The sequence below is a fragment of the Furipterus horrens genome, unplaced genomic scaffold (assembly GCF_987537825.1).
Source record: "Furipterus horrens unplaced genomic scaffold, mFurHor1.1.pri manual_scaffold_9, whole genome shotgun sequence".
In the NCBI taxonomy this organism is placed as follows: Eukaryota; Metazoa; Chordata; class Mammalia; order Chiroptera; family Furipteridae; genus Furipterus; species Furipterus horrens.
Window position 1 is genome coordinate 46,355,915 of NW_028327179.1, and position 20,453 is coordinate 46,376,367.

Below are 20,453 nucleotides of genomic sequence, written 5' to 3' on the forward strand. Positions count from 1 at the left end.
TGTCACTCCCTTTTTACAAATGAGGGGAAAGCTCTGGGAGTTTAAGTGAGATTTTAAGGTTGCACAGCTAAAGAGAGGATGCCGACTTCTGGTTCCCAGGATAGTGCTCTACTCTTTAGCCTTGTATCAGTTAAGGTCCAGTCAGGAAACAGAAATCACACCAAACAGGACAGGGGAAATTAAATTTAAAGAATTATTACCTAGTAAAAGGGGAATGACTACTAAGAGATGAGATCACTGAAGCATACAAGAATAGCCAACTTAGGGAGCAGCCACTAATACCAGGGTGGTGGGATAGTATCCAAATGAAGAAATAACTTAGAAACCCCCCCCCCCTCTCCCAACCCTGTCCTCTTCCCTACAATGAGAGACAGACCTCATTGGAGATAATATGCCTATTGCCCACTTAATGGACAAAAAAATTTGTTGAGGAGTCGCAGACCAGGCTGGCCAGCTGAGGTGCCAGTGAAACTTACTAGGATACCAGCAAGGCTTACTGGGAAGCCACACATTAGTGAACTGGCCAAACTTACTGGAGGATGTGAAACACTGGTTTCTTATACACCACTGGCCAGAAAGCCACACACTAACCATCACACCATAGAAGCAAGAAGTAAAGCACTGGAATCAAGAAGAGAAGTCCCCTTTTTATGTAGTGTCCCTCTAGCACCTTCTACTGAGAAGTCCTAATATTGTACAAACTGATAACAAAGAAATGTTTATACGTTCTAGCTCTAATAACACAATTCAGGGCAAAGAAGATGAATTAGGAGCTGAGAAGCATTCAGTTAGCTGACATACACCTCAACGACTCTCCTGGGTTCTTGAGGGTAAAATGATTTTATTCCAAACTCCTGTTCCATTTGTTTTCATTTTGCCTAATTACCACTATAATAAATTTCAGATCAAACCTTTGGAGATACTATGTACTAAATGCTGGTGTGACACATTGTAAGTGCATGAGGAAAGACAATGCAGTGATTGAGACCAGGTCTGGAGCCAAAAAAAAAAAAAACGGTCTATTTGCTTTGCCATTGACTAAATTTGCAGGCTCCTCAATTTTCTTATAACAGTACCTACTTTATTACGATGTCAGGAAAAATAAATTAATATATTGTAAAGCCTATAGGACAACATCCAGCATGTAGTTAGAACTTGATAAATATTAGCATCAGCCACACATTAGTCTGCAATTAGTGTTTAAAAATACATATTTAGTTCTTATTATCAATTTCCACTTAGAATTGTGTCTCATACAGCTAAAAGCCAAGTTCTTTGGGAAAGACTGGGCTATGCTAGAAAAAAGTCTTGCCCACTCCTGGGCATTGCCTGCTGTTCAGTTTTCAGATCCTGGCACTGCCCCCGGCTTACTGAATAATTTTGATCAGTCGCAGCCAACTCACCGGGGATCTGTTTTCTCAAGTTAAAAAAGACACATGGTTAAACACATCATCTTTGTTTCAGATCTCTTCCAGTTCTGACTAAATTTAATCCCCTTTTCCGCAAATAATGAGTTATACTTGAGAGGGGAAAAGGAAGGAAATTAACATTTTAAGTGCTACCCACCTAAGAAAGGCAATCACTTTGCATGTATTAACCTGACTTCATCCTCATTACAGGCTATCAGATCAGTACTTCTAACTAAACAAATAAGGAAACTGAGGCTCAGAAAGGTCAAGCAATATACATAAGATCAAGCTCTTGGTAAGTAGAAGAGTCTGAATTCAAATCTGACCTTTCTGTACACCTTGCCTCCCACACTACCTTCTTCTCAGACATCAAGATTCCTAACTGAACAGTGCTTATCATGCTTTGCTTTAAAGAGATGAGTAGGCGTGAGACATTTTTTTTCTTTTTTGTCTTAAATGTATCACTTGAAAGTAGAACAAGTGAAATTAATTTACCAGTTACAAGAACTTCTAAAATCTCCCCTAACATGTCACAGGAAATTCGCGGCTGAGTGAAAATCAGCAGCCCTCTTGCATCCTTGCGCCTCTGTTCTCACCTCTCTTCCTGGCTGAAAACTTGGTGAAGGTAAAGGAGCCTGGTGGTGGGCTAGAGAGCTGAGTTCTAGCCCCGATTTGGCCGCTAGATTCACCCTCGGAGCCTTCTTTTCCTTCTCTGTAAGGTTCTCCAGCCAGGTGATCTTAAGTTTCTTCCCAAGCTACAAGCCCGAGTCGGAGGGCTTTCCTGGGCCAAGGCGTGGCCCTGCCTTCGCTGCCGCAGTTCCCGGGTTAAACTTTCCATTTCATTGAGGAGGCTGCTCACCGCACGGCGCCGGCCCCCCCGCCCCCCCGCCCCCCCGCCCCCCCATTCTGCAGACCCTTTCTTTCCGCTGCTCCTAGCAAGGAAACCTGAAGCCCCTTCCCCTCGCTCCCGGGAATCGCCTTTCACTCAACAGCTCCGCCCGGGCTTAGTCCTTGTCCCGGCCCAACGCGCGCGCTGGGCTAGTCCCCGGGAAAGGGATGCTGCTTCGCCCTCCCCCGTCAGGGTACCCGGCCTGCAGTTCTCTAACTTTCCGCTCCTCTGAGGGGGGATTGTGAGAACTCTGCCACGAGTCTGACTGAAAACGTGAAAAGATGAAATCCCTCTAAACTGCGAACTCCTACGCCTGCCTCCCCCGGCTCCCAGCGCCCAGGCCTCTCCTGGAGTTCCACAGCGGGCCCCGCAGGCAGCCGTCTCCTCGGGTTCTCGCGCCAGACGGCGGGCGGCGCCCCAGCGGTAGCGCCGGCACTGGGTCGCGCTCAAATCCAGGTCTCTAGTTTTCCTCCCGCCCAGCCCGCGCCTGGGCTTCCGGGCGTCCTCTCAGCGCTGCAGCCCTAGCGCATCGCTCGGCCGCTGGGAGGCTGAAGAAAGGTCCGCACTGGGCTCGGAGCCCTGCCTGCCGGCCTCCCCACGCCGGGCCTCGGCTCCCCTCCTCTCCGCTCCCGCTCCCGCCTCCCCTCGCAGGCTGCCAGGCGGACCCAGCCTGCCTCTCTCTCAGCCTTCACTACCGGGTCAAGCTGCGGAGGGAGGGAGCGGCGACAGCGGCTAAGCGGCCCCTCACCCGGCGCTCGCGTCCCTCCTCCCTCAGTCGGCTCCCTCCGCCTCACCTCTGCCTCCCCCCCTCCTGCCAGTACTGTACAACTAGTACACACACACGCATCGGCCGCTGCCACTGCAGCTGCCATGGACATCAGCTAACGCCACACACCCAGGCGCGCGCGCGCGTGCTCCCACTCGCACCGCGCAGGAGTGGCCCCCGGCATCCCTACCCTTCTTCCCCACCCCCACCCCACCCGCTCACCAGCTCCGCTACTGCTCTCACAGGCTGCCGCCGCCGCTGCCGCCGCCGCCGCCGCCGCCTCCGCCGCCACCACCACCACCACAGCTCCCTTTTGCTGCGGGGCCACAGCCTTGAGTGTCATTCAAGGGACAGCACAACCTCACCCAAGCTCTCCTACCTCTGCCCAGCCGTCCCTCTCATCCTTCCCCTTCCTCGTCCACACTCCATCCAAAGAAGAGGGAAAGCACGGAACAGAGAGGGAAGGAAGGCAAAGTCTCTCTTTTCACCTCTTGGCCCCCTGGCTCCTCCATCCTCATTCTCTCACCGCCAACACCCCTACCCCAGAGGAACCCCTCAGAAGCTGAGGCGACTCGCCCCACTGCCATGTCCAAAAGCTTGAAAAAGAAAAGCCACTGGACTAGCAAAGTCCATGAGAGTGTCATTGGCAGGAACCCGGAGGGCCAGCTGGGCTTTGAACTGAAAGGGGGCGCCGAGAATGGACAGTTCCCCTACCTGGGGGAGGTGAAGCCCGGCAAGGTGGCCTATGAGAGCGGCAGCAAGTTGGTGTCGGAGGAGCTGCTCCTGGAGGTGAATGAGACCCCTGTGGCAGGGCTCACCATCAGGGACGTGCTGGCCGTGATCAAACACTGCAAGGACCCCCTCCGGCTCAAGTGTGTCAAGCAAGGTGAGCGCAGCGGCTTGCTCGGGGTTCTGCCAGGCGGCTGGACCGCTCCAAGCGCGGGGCAATGGAAGGGTGGGCTCGCTTGCAAGGGGGTGTGTTGCACGGTGGTGGGGTGAGGTCGAGAGAGTAGCGGCAGAGCAAGTGAGCTTTGCGGAGGATGCGAACGGGGGGCTCAGTGGAAGGGAGGGCAGGTTTCGGTGTGGTGTGCAACTTTGTTTGCGCAGTTATACCTTCCCCTTTGGAAGGTGCTCGGCCTTGTCTGACCTCAAAGGTGCGAGCAAGCTCCCGGGGCAAATTGAATGTGCGTCAGTGGCATCGCCCGCAGTGGATGAAGAGCTTTCAGGGAAAGGAGGGAGGGAGGGAGGATGGAAGGAAGGAAGAGAGGAAGGAAGGAAAGAAAGAAAGAAGGAAAGTAAGGGGAAAAAAGGGAGGGAGAAAAGGAAGAAAGAAGCAACTTGAGGGTGCAGCGGCATCAACAGCCGGGTGGAAAGGAGCCGAAGGTGGCCGGAGGGAGAGGAGAACTATGCCCCCCACCCCCAATCCCGTTTAGGAAGGCGGACCGTGGATGCCTTGTGGATGCCTTGATCCTCAGCGGTTCCAAAGGGATCCCTGAGCGACTACTTGAAGAAGAAGGGAAAAGACTGCTTGCTTTGGGAGCTTTCACTGATCTTCCTTAACTTTTCCCGTTTCACTCCTCTGCCCCCTCCCCCGCTCACAGTCGTGTCATGTGGGCACCGCGCATCACGTGCGCACTGACTAACCCCGGCGCTCAACCCGAGCTGGCCCCTAGGAGCAGACTCTCAAAGAAGGCGCAGCACAAGGAAGGGTTCTAGTGTCGGAGTTTGGGGAGGAGAGAAGTGGCTACCCAAATGTACTCTACCCACGAGTTGCCCTCTTTGAGTGGAAGTCCTCTGTGGTTGCACAGTTCTCTGGATTCGTATTGGGGGAAGGAGGTCGTGTTTCTGAGGAGGAGTTCGATGGAAACTCGGGCTTGCCACACAGATGAACTTCATTTGAATTGAAGTCTGTGATGGGGACTTAGGGAGACTGGGATCTTGCAGAACTCGCACTAATTTAATTTTTGCTTGAAAGAAAATTACGGTCTTGAAAGAGGGAAGAATGAGATAAAAGTTTCTTGTAAAGAGGACAGCTTTAAAGTAGCGTACCTTTGTTTTCCATATGTGATTGCATATGTTTATAGCTCACGTGCACATTTCATGTGTGGTATGTGTATACGTGCATAATCTTATCAATGTATATGTTTGTTGGAGGTGTTACATTGTTTGCCCTGTGGCAAAGATGGAATTGAGCATATATCATTGCCTGTATTTTGAACAATTACTTAATTTTCAAGAAACACTCCTAAGGAAATGTTCTCTATAAAACCAGTTTTAAAAGTATACAAGTGAAAACATTTCAGGCAAAATTTCTTAATTGTCTTACAAGAACGTGTTTCATTGGAGATTTTTGAGTATTAACTGATGACTTGAGAAAGGCTAATGTGAACAGTGATTTGAAGGTCAACATTGCTCAATAGTGTGTGAAACTGAAGAGTATGAGTTAGGTAGGAAGACAAATAGAGTAGATTACTGTTTTTCAAGATGACATACCAGAGGCTCAAATATAGGGAGTCATGTTAACATATTTAATGTCATAATACTGTCTTAAAGTATTAGATACAAATGTAAAGTTCTGGTTTGAGTCCAAGAAATCCACTAGACAATTAAAGACCATGGTTTTGTGGGTAACAAGCTTGGTATTTGTAGTAGAAAGTGGCTACAAAATTAACACATTGTTAAATTTGACTAATTATAGTATCCTAATGAGGGAGGTGGTTGTCCTATTATAGTTGGCAATGATGAACACATTTAAATGTTGTATTTATTTTGAGCACTACACTTTTTGATGGACCTTGGCAAAATATAACCCTAGCAACAAGAATGTGTCCATAAAACAAAGGGAGATTACTGAGTATTGTAGATAACTTCTGTAAAATCCAGTAGAAAGATTTAACTTGTAAAGGTGAGGGTGTGAAAGCTATCATTAAAAATTGGAAAGCTATCAGGTAAGAAAAGGTACTCTGACCATCCTTTGATACTCTACAGGAAAAAACTAAGATGATTTTATAGGAATTTTTCAAGGATTAAGAATCTTTATCTTTATTAAGAAGATGAGGTTTATAACAGAGCTTTCAAAAAATCTGTGGGCAGTATTATGAATCCATAAGACTCCCATCATTGTAGGTGTTTATGAAGAGGCCAAAGTGACTGTATACCATGGATTCCTATGTAAAAGGGGTACTTGAACTAGTTATTTAAATCTTTCCATGATTCTATCCAAGGTAGCCCATGATCACTCAACTTCTATATTATATTTTATTTGGAAGATTATTGCTTTTCAAACTCCTTGGAATATATGCATATTAAGTGATATTTTAGGAGAAAAGTTCTTTTCATTCTGTATTAACCTGCAATTCCAGCCTTTATTGGGTCACTGATGATTGATGCTGGTAATGGTGTTCACAGAGCCCTCACAAGAGCCTGATTGACCTCCTGAGTCACACTACTGACCAATAAATAAATAAATAAATAAATAAATAAATAAATAAATAAATAAAATATTTTAGCTTTTGTGGAAAATAAAACTTTTTTATTCTTCTAAGTAAGGTGATTCATATATATTTGTTGTTGAAATCACTCTTTCCCTTGTCAACTAATAAATTCTTATTTTACTTACCATTATAAGCAAAGTAATAATTTTCAGCACCTGAGATATAGTGCCCGAGTGTCTCGGGTTTCACTACAGATTTCACTTGCTGAAAAAGTATGTATAAACTTTTGGCTTGGTAGATTTATTTCTAGAGAGACAGTACACTAGTATAGCTGAAAAACTTAAACATGGTTTGTTTAGTAGTTGTATTTTTAAAATATTAATGAGATAATTGATTTTTTCATATTCATTCAAACATTGGATATTACATAGAAACTACATATAAAACAGTTAAACTAAGGCATATTTTGCAAAGAAAAGCAGGCATTTGAATAACAAATATTATGAAATGTGCACTAGATATAATTGCATTAAAAAATGATTGAGAGAGAGAGAGAGAGAGAAACGTTGATGTGAGAGAGAAACATTGATCAGTTGCCTCTAGTTGCCTCCCTTACCCCTCATACCCCTGACCAGGAATCAAACCTGCAACCTAGTTTTGTGCCCTTGATCAGGAATTGAACCCCAGCCCACAACCTTTTTATGCATGGAATGATGCTCTGAACAGCTGAGCAACCTGGCCAATGCAGAGGATTCACTTTTTAATTTAAAATTATTTTAATCCAGAGTGGTGAGACAATAATATTTTTTGTCACATCCATTTATTTTTTATAAACTATGGATTTTTAGTTTATAATAATAAACCTTTTCACCAAAGTATTTAATTCTAAATCAATTGTTCTATTCTGTTATCTCATTAATGCAGCAGACCCAGTTGAGTGATTTTGAGATCTAGCTGGAGTGCTAAAGGTTTTTTCTTTCTTCCTTTCTTTTTCTTCATTTGCTACCACTAGAGTTCACAAAAGTCAGCTATATAGATCACTGTGTCCTACATTTCTTATACTATGGCTACTACTGCATCTAATACCACCTGGGGGGACCTAGATATCCTGGACTTATTGGCCCATTTAGGATCTCACACTGGAAAATAAAAGACAAAATATTTTCTAATTCTTCCCATGTGGAAGAAGGGTGAAATAAGGCCTTTTTAATTCAGTTCTGGAGAAGATGTACATTGCTTTCTCTCATATTGATCCTTTCAAAGATGCCTTCAAAGGAAAGTAGATCTACATTTATTGAGTCGTGCATTGTTTTGACTGACATCAGGCTAGTATCATAGAGTTAAACCTGTATGCTTCTTTTTTTATTTGGAAATGTAAAAACAAATTATGTCAAATTTTCTTCAATAAAGATTAACTTTTCTCCATTGAAATTTAAGTTATGTGAACTTTATTGACCAGTAATAAAATTGGTTAAACAATTTGATCAGTTAATTATTTTAGAATAAATTATTTTTAATGTTTCAGAACAAGGTTAATGAGACAACTAACTTTGGATATAATTTATGGGGAATGCTACTGTAGTTTTTGTTATATGTACATAATTTAAATGATATGACCTTGAATGTTAAACTTACTGTTAGCTTTTTTATCTGTTTGTTTAGACTGAGAGTAATCTCAGGGTAAAATTATAACTAAAGTTATTTAAGTGCCATCGTCTCTGCTCTTAACAATTATATTGTGCAATCTTTTAACATATTTATTATACTCATTTTTCTTTGTAGTTGCTTGAAACTCACACATTTACTTTCATAATAAATATAAAGTGTTCGCATTCAATGACCATGACTGCTTGAAAACAATGGCTTTCAAAGAGCATTGCAGACCCTGGCTGAATTATTTTTTTAGAGATGGAATAGATTAGTGGTTAAATGTACAGTCTCCAAAGTAGACTGCCTGGGTGTGAATCCTGAGTATACCACTTAGTATTGTTTACATAAGCAAGTTATCCAGCCTGGGGTAGTAATATTACCTTGAGAATATTAAATAAGTCATTCATTTAAATGATGTAGTGTCTGGCAGATAAGCCTTATGTAAATGTTATTCTGAACTTATTGGTTATTTTGAGTTAGTGACATATTGAAATGTTTTTTAACTTTCAAGATATTTTACTTTTAATTGAAGACCACCTGAAAAATATGAAATGATTGAGTAATTAATAGTATGAGTAATTTTCAAGTAATATTCTTGAGGTTTTTCTAAGTAAAATAAATGCTTTACTTTGAAAAGCATTAATATGAAGAGTAACGCCGTTAAGTGGAATGGAACATATTTTCACCTTTTAAAAATGGGGGAAAAATGGGACAACTGTAATTGAAAAACCAAAAAATAAAAGAAAAAAGAAAACTTCCACTGATGCTCTTTTTATGTAAAAGATCTGCTGTTTTATATTTATTTTATACTTTAACCATAGTTTATATTCATCTAGTAATTTATTCCCTTTGTACCTAAATCTTTTCTCCTAACAGTTGGTGAATATATTGAATCATTTACTCTAGACTTGACAAGTGTAGAAATGCTATTAGAATTCACTAATTTTAAGTTTAGGAATTTATTTATACTTCTTACATGTGGCTACATTTAGATACCAGTGTCATGTTTTAGGGCAGAATTTTTACTTCACAGGTAAAAATCCAGTACTTCATAGAGAAGAGAAATAACAAAAAAATTCACAAATGTTCACAGTCAATCATGTATAATAAGGAAAACTACATCAAAATTTATCAAGATTACTTTGCATTTGTGAGGGTATAAGTAGCTCAACATAAATAATTCTCTGTATTAATACTTTCAAGAAGTAGTAGCCAATATATCTACCACCAGCCCCCCCCCCCCCCGGAATTTTAGCATTTTAGTTGGATTAATCCCATTTTAGAATTCAATAGAAACCTCCACCTTGAAGATCCAGTTTCTGCTATTAATTTTTATAAACCTTTCTGAACTACAATTTGGCTATTTATCATAAGAAGAAGCATGAGATAGAGACTTACAATTTTCTTAGTATTGTGACTTTTAAAAATTATTTATTCCACTACATTCCCAGCTTCCTCTCTTTTGTCTCCAGTAAGGACTGATGTAATATTTCCTGTAATAAAAATAAATTACAGTGTTAGATAGACAACTTAGTGATAGGTTTATAATTATTGAATGCTTGCATAGGGATATGCATCTGCTAAAAACTGCTGTAAAATGCTCATACCATCACAGGGAATTAATAATTGCTTCCATTATTGCGTTTCGTTATCATGTTATCAACTCTTATAAAATACTTCATTTGGAGATTAATTTTCTTTAAAAATTTTTAAAAATTGTGTTAAGTTTATGGCTATGGATAATAGGGTAGGGACTGACTGTGGGAGAGGTGGGAGGTGGGCAAGGCAGGGGAGAGCAATTAGGGAAAGATGGGACAACTGTAATAGAACAATTAAAAAATGGAAAAAATAGTATTAACTCTTTTATATAATTTAAAAGAAACAGAAAAGATTTCCTTTTTTATTTTTAAATCCTCACCTGAGGATAAGTTTATTGAGTTTAGTGAAAGGAAGGGAGGGAGGAAGGGAAGAGAGAGAGAGAGAGAGAAACATCCATAGGTTACCTCCTGTAAGCACCCTGATGGGGACTGAACCTGCAATCTAGGTATGTGTACTTACTGACCAAGGATCCAAGATTTTGGTGCACAGGATGATGCTCCAACCAGCTGAGTCACCCCACCAAGGCAAAATTTCCCTTTTCTGAAAACTGATTGAATATTAACTCAAATGCATCCAATTAATCTACTTTCAAAGATCTAGTAGTCCAATGAGTGGATATTTTAACATAGATTTTAATATTTAAAATAATTGTATGGATTGCTCAACTTTGGAAAACATTTCTCCTTGTAATTGTTACATAAATTCTTGTCAAATTTTGTCATTTTCAGTTACTTTGGTTTACATTTTTTACAGAATAATAACTATGAAAACCATGGCAGTCATCATATATCCAATACTCACTCAAAACATACATGTGACAGAAGGAAAATAAACTCTTTGTAATGTGAAGGTATAAGGAAGATATAGATTTTTCTAATGATAAAATTTGTGAGAAATATTTTTTGAACCCTTGAACTGTCTTTAGTGAAATCATGCATATGGAATCAGAGATACTTTCATAATTAACCATGGATTTTATTAAGTGACTGTGAAATGAAATAGAATGAAGCAAATTTGTTTAATTAAAAAATGTATACTTTATTTATCTACTTTTCACATTATATTGTGTTTGAAGAAGTTTCTTAAAACATGTGTCCCCAGTGTTACAATGGATTATGGGTAGCATAAAAGCTGTTTTCACTTTAAATTGTCACTTAAGAGATCACAGAGAATGTCAGAGTAAAAATTTTAAGTGCAAAAAACAATTATATATATACATATATATATATTAATAATTATTTTTGATTGTACAGGTGAGTAGTGTTGCTTATCCTAGTAGTCTGTGTTGTTGTTCTTAAGAACCTACATATTTAGCTGGAATCTATATGAATATAAGGATATACCCTAGCTTGTCAAAATTTTAGCTGGATTACAAATATGAGAAAATTTCACAGATATAAAATGTCCAAAGTTGCATCTGTGAAGCATTCTAATCAGTCCATAGTTGACCCAAGTTTTCCCTTTCTTTGCAGTTGGTGCTATAAAGGTATTAAAGCAACTCTTAATTAGATAGTTTATTTTAAAAATAGCAGGAATTTAGGCTAAAAGTGTTATTAAAACTTCCCAAAGTCTTGGCTTATCTCCCAAATCACCTGAACATGAAGAGCTGTAATCTTATCTTTCCAGCAAGTCTAGGTGCTTAGTGGGTGGCCATTTTGTTGGCATTGGGACTGGAGTTTAGAGAGACAGAAAGAAGTTGGTCTTCCTCTGGAAGAGCAAGAATGTTATCAAGATGTTCTTACACATCTGCAATTGAAAGAACAAAATATTCTTTCTTGTATTTTTTTCTGAAACATTATCTATAGCTGGACTTTTTGTTGGAATTACCTATGCTTTCCTTTTCTTCATTTCAGTGCGGGAGAGTCATTCTAACATCAAATTTGTTTGCTTCTTAATACATGGAACACATACACATACACACCTGTGTGTGGGCACACACACACACACACACACACACACACACATTTTTCAAATGCTAGAGTTCAATGCCAGCCTTTAAATCAAAAGTCCCAGAAAGGCATTTATGCATGTGAGGATACAGTTTTATTTTATGGAAAGAGTTACATGAAATTTTTCTATGTGTGAGAAATCTAGCTGGAAAGCATGACAGTCACCTATTAATTTTCAACTGAGTAGTATTTTAACCCTAATTAGCTCTGATAATGAGAAATCCAAGAGATTTCTATATTTGATACATATTAATTAATAAGTAATAATAAGAGGTCAGATTTAGTAGTTTGAATTTTGGTTATTTTTATTTGCAATGCCAAGTGGCTAGTGGATTACATAGTGCCTAGATAGTGTCCTAATGTTAATGTAACAAAAGAATGAGCAAAGATGAGGGGCATGCTAATTCATGAACTTGATAACACATTTGTAGAGTGGTTTAAACTTTTATTGGTTTAGATGTGTTGAAGTAGAATGAGAGAACTGGATACAACATGCTATGAATATATGGTATATTGCATTTCAAAGAAGTATTAATTTAAATAAGTCACAGTCATGTGCCACAAATCATGTTTCACTAATGATGGCGGGCACATATGACCGTGGCCCCATAAGATAATAATGGAACTGAAAAGTTCATATTACCTAGTGATGTCGTAGCTGTCATAATGTTGTAGTGCAAAGCATTATTCATATGTTCATGGTAATGCTGGTGTAAACAAACCAACTGTATCCAGTCATGTAAAAGTATAGCACATAAAATTATAGTAGGAGGCTAAACCATCTAGGTTGTGTAAGTAGAATCTATAACATTCACACAATGATGAAATTGCCTAATAACATGTTTCTCAGAACATATCTATGTCATTAAGCAGCGCATGACTAAATAATGCCTACCCCTGGCTGGTTTGGCTCAGTGGATTGAGCGTCGGCCTGCGAGCTAAGTGTCGCTGGTTCGATCTTCCAGTCAGGGCACATCAGAGAAGGAAAACTCTGACTCCAAAAAACCTCCGCTGCCTTGCGGCATACCTCTTCAGGGGAAAGGCTAAGGGAGTAAACCCCGACAGAATATCCGGAGCCGGAGTCCCTAAGGCGGTTTGACGTTGTAGTCAACACCGGCAACTCCTGCGGCGCACCTGAAGCCAAGCTGTATTGACTCCGTCTTTCCCTTGGACCCTTCAGCTGCGAAGAGAGGGGGGGTCTGCTGCATGGGCAACAGCAGACCCTCCATATCACCCTGCCCAGGCTCTGTAGCTTCAGCTTCACTGGAGAGGACACTCCAGCGTCATCACAAGATGTCGATTCAACACGGGAGGAGACAGATACCGTGTCACTCCCGAGTCGGACAGCACAGCCATTCTCGGCGGTGCAGATAGACTCTTAAGAAGCTACACCATCGTCTCTCGAGATGGACGGCTGCCGACGACGACGACGACGACTAAATAATGCCTGACTTAAAATTGTTTAGCTAAAATACAGGTACTGGTATTACCTACTAAGAAATCAAAAATGTCTAGAAAAAGTTAAGTTTAATTAGCATGGAACCTAAGAGGTTTTGTTATGAAATAGAAAATATAATATTTTGAATCATTAATGTTTTAAATTTAAAGCCATTTTCCATACATCAAATTAATTTACTATAGAGTAACACTGTATATGAATTTATAAAGTGCATGTATATCATAAAACCATAGAAACTAGGTTAAATTTAATGATATATTTGATAGCCCAAATAATATGCTCACCTACTGTATGAATCAAGAAAATGACCTTTTATATTCTTATCTCAAATCTCCCTTTTAAAATTAATTGGAAAATCTTCATTATCTAGTGTTAAGAGCATACAACACACTTTATCCTTAGAGAAATTGATTTTCTTAGCATTGAATAAGGATATGCTTTGCTTCAGTTGAATATGCTTTCAGACAGACTTCAGAAAGCCACCAAGTTATTAGAGATATTGTTGGTTGCCTACTTGGAATGTATTTCTCCTTCTCCCCTTTCTTACAGAAGGCCAGTTTTGTTCAAGTATCCACATGTTGGTGTGCTGTTATGCCATGTGTTTTATATCAGGTCGGCCTCTTCCCAAGGGATGAACTTAGACTAGTCTAAATCAAGCAAGATAATTCCATTTCTTTGCCAGTGATTTTGTTAGGAAATGTCTTAAAACCCAGTTCTAAGAAATGTAAAGTAATGTGAAGCCCTTGGGGACCTTCTGAGACCTCTTTTAGTTCTTAAAATAAAATCCCAAACAGATCTACAGTAGTCCCTCTCTATATTGTGGTTCACTTATCGCGGCCTCACTGTATTGTGGGATTTTAAAAAATATTGTATTTAATTATTTATCGTGGATTTTTCACTATATCGTGGGATTTTGCGGTACTGTATACGTATGTTGTTAAAGTTACATGGGTTTAAGAGTGTAGAATAATTTTAAGGTTCCTACTTCGCGGGGGGGCTGTGTCCTAGAATGTAATACCCACGATAAGTGAGGGAATACTGTATTCACTTTTCTGTCTGTGAAAGTTGCTGCACATGACGATGATTCCTGGAGCAACTACAGGTTTCCCCCATTCTCCAAAAGCAGAGGGTTTCTGTGATAACTTTTGTAAACTGAAAGGTGCGAGATTAAGAAGCAATTATATTAATTTACATGGAAAATTTTTTCAGTATTCCCAGACCCAAAATTCAGTTCATGCACATTGTCTATTTAATCCATCACTATTGAAACACTTAATTATGTCTAGTTTTATGCTAAGTGTAAACCCTTAAGAGCTCTTCTAGGCTTTTCTGATACTCTCAGATATATCTTATTAATGGATGCACAGAATAAATTGAGTTAAAGCACAGAAGCTCACAGACACAGTTCAAAGCTATGGTGTCTTGTTGCTGAGATGCTGAGTATAGCTCCCAGGGAAGGAGCTTGGTGGTGCCACTCTTGCTTCTCTGGGTGCATGCTATCTCTATAACAACTGGCTGAAAAACAAACAGTGAATTTCATTTTTGCTTTGCACCCCCCCTTTTTTTTTTTTTTTTTTTTTTTTTTTGTAAAAGTGAAAATGTCTTTGGATTTCTTTCAGGTAGTGAAAGCTGGTATTAATCTACGAGTCTTTCCTGAAAGTGAGGTGGCAAAATACAAACTTTTGAAAACTGGAAGATACTTGTATAACCATCTTGCAATCATGAAGAGAGTTAGTCAATAGGTTGAGAAAGGCATAACAGGGTGATAAAAAACTAGTGGTCCCTTGATGAACTGCTAAAATGATGAACCCAAAACTAGCCCTATCTCAGGACTTCTTGTTATTGAGGTAACAGTATACAAGATAGGGGAAGTTGTTTAGTTTGAGTTTTCTGTTCTTTTGCAGTAAATCTTCTGATTCATACTACTGTAAAATGGTATAAACATTTGTATTTTATTCCTAGTTTATTGTTTTGGAGGGCATTGGTGAAAATTTTTCAAAAAGAGAAATATATGAATATTTAAAGAATAAATCAGGATGTATTGTTTTCTTACATAAACTTGGTTAAATTTTAGACATATCTTCATTACTTCATTCAATATCGCTATGGTTAGATTTCTGTTTTAAATTCCAGAAAATTTTAACCATTCTGAAGTTAACTATGTAGAAACATAATTAAGAAATAAGATCAGCTACAAAAATATACCCTCAATGTATGCCAAAACCAAGTTGAAATATTTTTGAATATAGTGTTTACAAATGTCTGTGCCATTAATCCAGGAGTGTATATAATTATAAACTGACTTAGCAAAAATGTTCCAATTCCATTTTTTCAGACCTAGGTTTCAGTTATTAATTATTCAACAAACATTTATTGATAACCTAACCTCTAGCATGTACTTAACTAGCTACTGGTTATAAGAAGGTGATTAACTCTTCATTAATATACCATCTACACCCTTAAGTAGTTCATCCTGAAGTACATCTGTGTGACCTGAGTCAAAAGTCATTATGTGGAAGTTTGTCTTTTAAAGATACCTCCATGATGTAATCAAAATAAAAGGTATTTTGGAGAAGAATTGTGGGCTAGGAGTTCTTAGTATTCTATATCCTGAATTGTAGTTTAAGTAGCTACATAAACTCTGTATGTATATATTGTTAATATTATGCTTATGTCCCAAGCACAATGCTAAATAGTGACTGTTGGAAGGTGTGTAAATCTTGATCCTACCCCGTGGAGTTTCACAGCTCAGGGTAATAGTCAAGAGCATGGAGCTTTGGAGACACAAGACAAATGTGAATTGCAGTTATAGCACTGCCTCATACTAGATGTGAATTAAACAAATTATTTTACATCTCTACATATGACTTGCATCTTTTGTAAAATAGGAATCATCACAGAACATACTACATAAAGATGTTATAAGGAATAAATCTTATATTAGCTACAACATACTTAGCCCAGGGCCTGGGGTGTGAAATAGGCTCAATACTACATATAAAAATATATATTATGTAATGTTTGCTAATATTATATATTACTTTTTTATTTGGTTTATTAATTACTATAAACAGAATTTTTCAGTTTAATAAATGTTTTAAAAGACCTGTACCTAGTAGAAGGGCAACTGGTCTCTCCTAGTGTTTCAAGCAACATTTCATTGAGAAGAGAATACTTGAGTAGAAAGATCAGGTAAGGAATGTAGGAGAACTCTTCCAGACAAAGCAAGGAGGCATTGATTCAGAGCATTTCAAGGAGTATGATAAAGAGTTTCCAAGTACTAAAGTCTGGAGTTTAATATAGACAGTAATAATAATATATAGTAGAAGACAGAGTTTGGGAGATTAGATGTGGGCCAAACCATAATATAAAACTGAAGAGTGAGCCACTGATTATTATTATTATTATTATTATATAATATATAATTATTTTCATCAAACATTTGTGCAGTGCTTACTATATGTCATGCAGTGTTCTAAACACTTCAGATAAATATTAATATACTTAATCTTCATACTATTCTACAAGGTAGTTAGTAGTTAGGTATTATTAACCCCATTTTGCAGATAAGAAAACTGAAGTCCAGAGAGTTTAAGAAACTTGTACAAAGCCATATAATAATTAGCAGAGCAAGGATTCAAATCCATTTAATCACTATATTAGCCTGCTTTCCATGTTTAAAAGATTTTGAGAACAGAATTGACGGTCTTATTTGTTCATAGTTTTCCTAGTGAGAGGAAATGTATGCAACATTTCATGGAACACATGTAGACAGTGAAGAAATTTAAAGGAGGTGGAAGGTTCAAGCAGGAAGACCAATTAAGAGGCTACAAAAGCCCTGGCTGCTGTAGCTCAGTGGATTGAGCATTGGCCTGCGAACCAAGTGTCGCTGGTTCAATTCCCAGTCAGGTTGCACATCAGGTCCCCAGTTGGGGGTGCGAGTGAGAGGTAACCACACAGTGATGTTTCTCTCTCTCTCTCTTTCTCCTTTCCCCTCTCTCTAAAAAAATAAAATAAATAAATAAACAAATGAACAAATTAATTAATTAATTATTTTTTAAAAGAGGTTACAGAATTATCCAGAAGAGAGGTTTTAAGGTCCTGAACTATAATATAATGGTAGCAATGGAAAAGAGGGTCCAAGTCTAGAAATAGGCATATGATAAATGTGTAGACAGTACATATGATTGGATAGGGACAAAGAAAACTAAGGAGCAGGTTTGGGTAGAAAGTAATTCCATTTGGGATATAATTAATATGAGTTACCTGGAAAGAATTTAAGTGGTATATATCTGAATGTGCCAGTCTTAAATGTATAAGAGTGAGTGGATGGAGCTGATCATGCAGATTGGGGAATATGAGTTTATCCAATGATAAAATGTAAAGGCAAAAAGAGCAAAGAAATGCTGTGACATCTATATTTGAAGAAAAGTCATGGGAACCCAGGAAGGAAGCTAAGACTATTAACAAAACAGTCTTAATATTAGTGAGTGGTCAGCATTTAAAACCACAGTAGAAATGGTTATAAAGATGACGTCTGTAACATTTCCATTGCGTTCAACAAAAATGGAGGTCACCTTTGTTGTCACTTTTTTGGAGAGGATGGTGCAGAAAAGCCAGATGTCACAGGGTTGAAGAGAGACTAGTAAGTGAGAAAATGGAAACAGCATCTGCATTCTACTCCAGGAAGCATGTTTAGTAATAAACGGTAATGGACACATTCTAAGGAGATGCATAGCTAAAAGGTGCGTGTGTGTGTGTGTGTGTGTGAGTGTGTGTGTGATGATGATGGAAGAAACTTGAATTTGATTTTCTGTATTTGTCACATAAATATATTTTATTCTTTCAATATTGCCAAATGTATATATGCTAAAGCTAGGTCCTGGGAATAAATTAATAATATGGGTCAGAGGCTACCCTCCAGAAATACAAAGTAGAAATAGAGGAAGTCATTTAAATAGCTACCCTTAAAATGATGAACTTTAATGGGATGATACATAAAGAAACATACTGCTTTTAGAGCACACAGGAAGGGGAGGAAGAAGCAAGGAGTGTAATATAAACATTTTGGATCCAGGAGTAAAAGGACTTAAGGACTTACAAACTCAAGTCCCAATTTCATCACCAACACTTCCTTGTGGGAGGATTAACTTTCTCTGAGCCTTAGTTAACTCATGTGTTACAGGGTGGTTGTTAGAGTAAAAGAAGATAATTCATGTGGAAATATTTTGTAAAACTTTTAGTGCAGTTCAGTTGGAAATATTATTACCTGAAGATGGAAAATTGTGAATGGGGTTAGTGGAGGAGTTCAGGAGGAGTAGTGTGGAAAGCAGGGAGAGGAGTATGACCAAAATTGGGAGAGGTGAAAATTACCCTCTTGTGCAGAGAACCAAATATAAATCAGTGAGGCCAGAGAAAGGAATACCTGGAGAGGTTTTCAATAAAGGAAATTTGGAATCATACCAGGGATAAAAACTTTAAATGAAAATCGAAAGAGCCACTGAAGGTGTTTGAACAAGGGGGAAGCATAATCAAAATGGTTGGATTTTTTTGTTTGTTTGTTTCTGTTTCTAGGGGGAAGGGCAGAAAGGAAATTTGGTTTAAGGTGTGTATGAGTGGAGAAGAAACTGAGGGCAAGTCCTAAAGTCTTGTATTAGTAGTGAGAATGGAGGGATATGAACTTGAGGGATAACTTAGAGATAGGATAAATACAAATTTATATTCAACTGAGTGAAATATAGGGATGAAGGGGAGACAGGAGTGAGGTTTCTGACATGGTGGGTGTGTGGAGCAGAGATGAAGATGCCATTAAGTAGAGATTAAAATTTAATCTATAGGGAAATGGCTTTAGGTTGTTCTAGAATTTTAATATTGATGTCTTTGACAACTGCAAAAGAAGCAGCAGGTTACTTTCAGTATATTTTGGCTGTTAGTGAATAAGTAATATGTTCATGAGCTATTTATCACTGATTTTTTACTTAAAATAATTTAGACTGGGCATTGGAGTTAGAAGTAGTTAACAGAATTTAGTTATAAAATGATCTGTATTTTATCTTTATCATAATTTTTCATTTTGATTCAATTGATGTTATAGAACAGAGTGAGTGGAGAAAGATTAGTTTCAGGGAATACAGTCTGTTTGAGGTGACTGAAAGATGGCAAGATTCTGATGTTCAAAGATTGTCGGTCACATACATCTAGAACTCAAAGAATTATTGGAGCTGCAGATTGGAGAGGTGAGTGATACTGTTTTAACAGTGGTAGTTGTAGCCCTTCAAGGAGCTAGGGTCTCCTTAGAAGAGGATTGAAATGAGAAGAGGCCAAGAATGGGAACTTCAGGAATGCCTATATTTAATAGGCCAGCATACTCATTTCTCTTTACTTTGTATTTACAATTTAGTGGAGGAGGGAAGTGGAAACATACATCTTTAATAATGTTCAGACCAATCTTCTTAAATTGGGTTCTTCTTAATGTGTATCATATGGGATATATTTATCATATATGGATTTTTAATGTTAATATATCATTGTTAAGCACTGAAGATAATGTTTCCATTTTATTAGCAAGTCAAATACAAATAATAACAGGGAGAACTCTGTCTTCAGTAGTGCTGCCTTTATTTGCTACATGTGTTTATTCCTAATTGAAAAGTTGCATAAGCTAAACAGTGCCTCACTTTTTAATTCTGTGAGGCACCATTTTGAGACCAAACTCTGACCATTGTGATATTTTGGGCTGTATTTGGAGTAAACCCTGAAAGTGCAAACTCTTCTCTAAGTTTTACTAGAAATTCTTCATTTAAACTAGGTTTGTAATGAATTGCCTTCCTCTAACATGTAACATTATTCAAATGTTCCTAAATGCCAGTGGTTGTAAAAACCATCTTATTGAACACTCAGAGTTTTAATTATTTCTTGTAGGTAGCTTCTTTGGTTCAAGGTCCCAGAAATGAAGTATGAAATATTTTGAACTGCGTGTTGTATAGTTTTGTTGGAAATTAAAGAACAGCAGCATACATTACATTCCAATATCTCAAGTGCATTTATTTTTTCTAGAATTGGTATGTAAGACTTAGATCCAGATTTTCCTTTTTCTAAATTATCACACAAAAATATTTGCTCATTTTTATTTGCTATAACAATGGCTTGCCAATAAAGTTATCAAATATATCACTTGCACTAGACCTGGACTTCATCAAGGGGAGGGAGAGCATCTAATTTGTACATATTTCCATCATACCTGGAATGATACCTGACAACATGTAGAATGTTTAGAAAACATTTATTGACTGATTGAT

General features: G+C 38.5%; 1 protein-coding gene across 1 annotated transcript in view; it reads left to right on the forward strand.

The window, feature by feature from the left end:
• The first annotated feature begins 3,378 nt into the window (after positions 1-3,378).
• Positions 3,379-20,453, forward strand: part of MAGI2 (membrane associated guanylate kinase, WW and PDZ domain containing 2) — a 1,613,703-nt gene continuing 1,596,628 nt past the window's right edge. Inside the window, exon 1 of the mRNA XM_090287299.1 lies at positions 3,379-3,950. Within this exon, the coding sequence (XP_090143425.1) occupies positions 3,650-3,950 (301 nt within the window). The 5' untranslated portion in view covers positions 3,379-3,649. The remainder of the gene's footprint in view (positions 3,951-20,453) is intronic.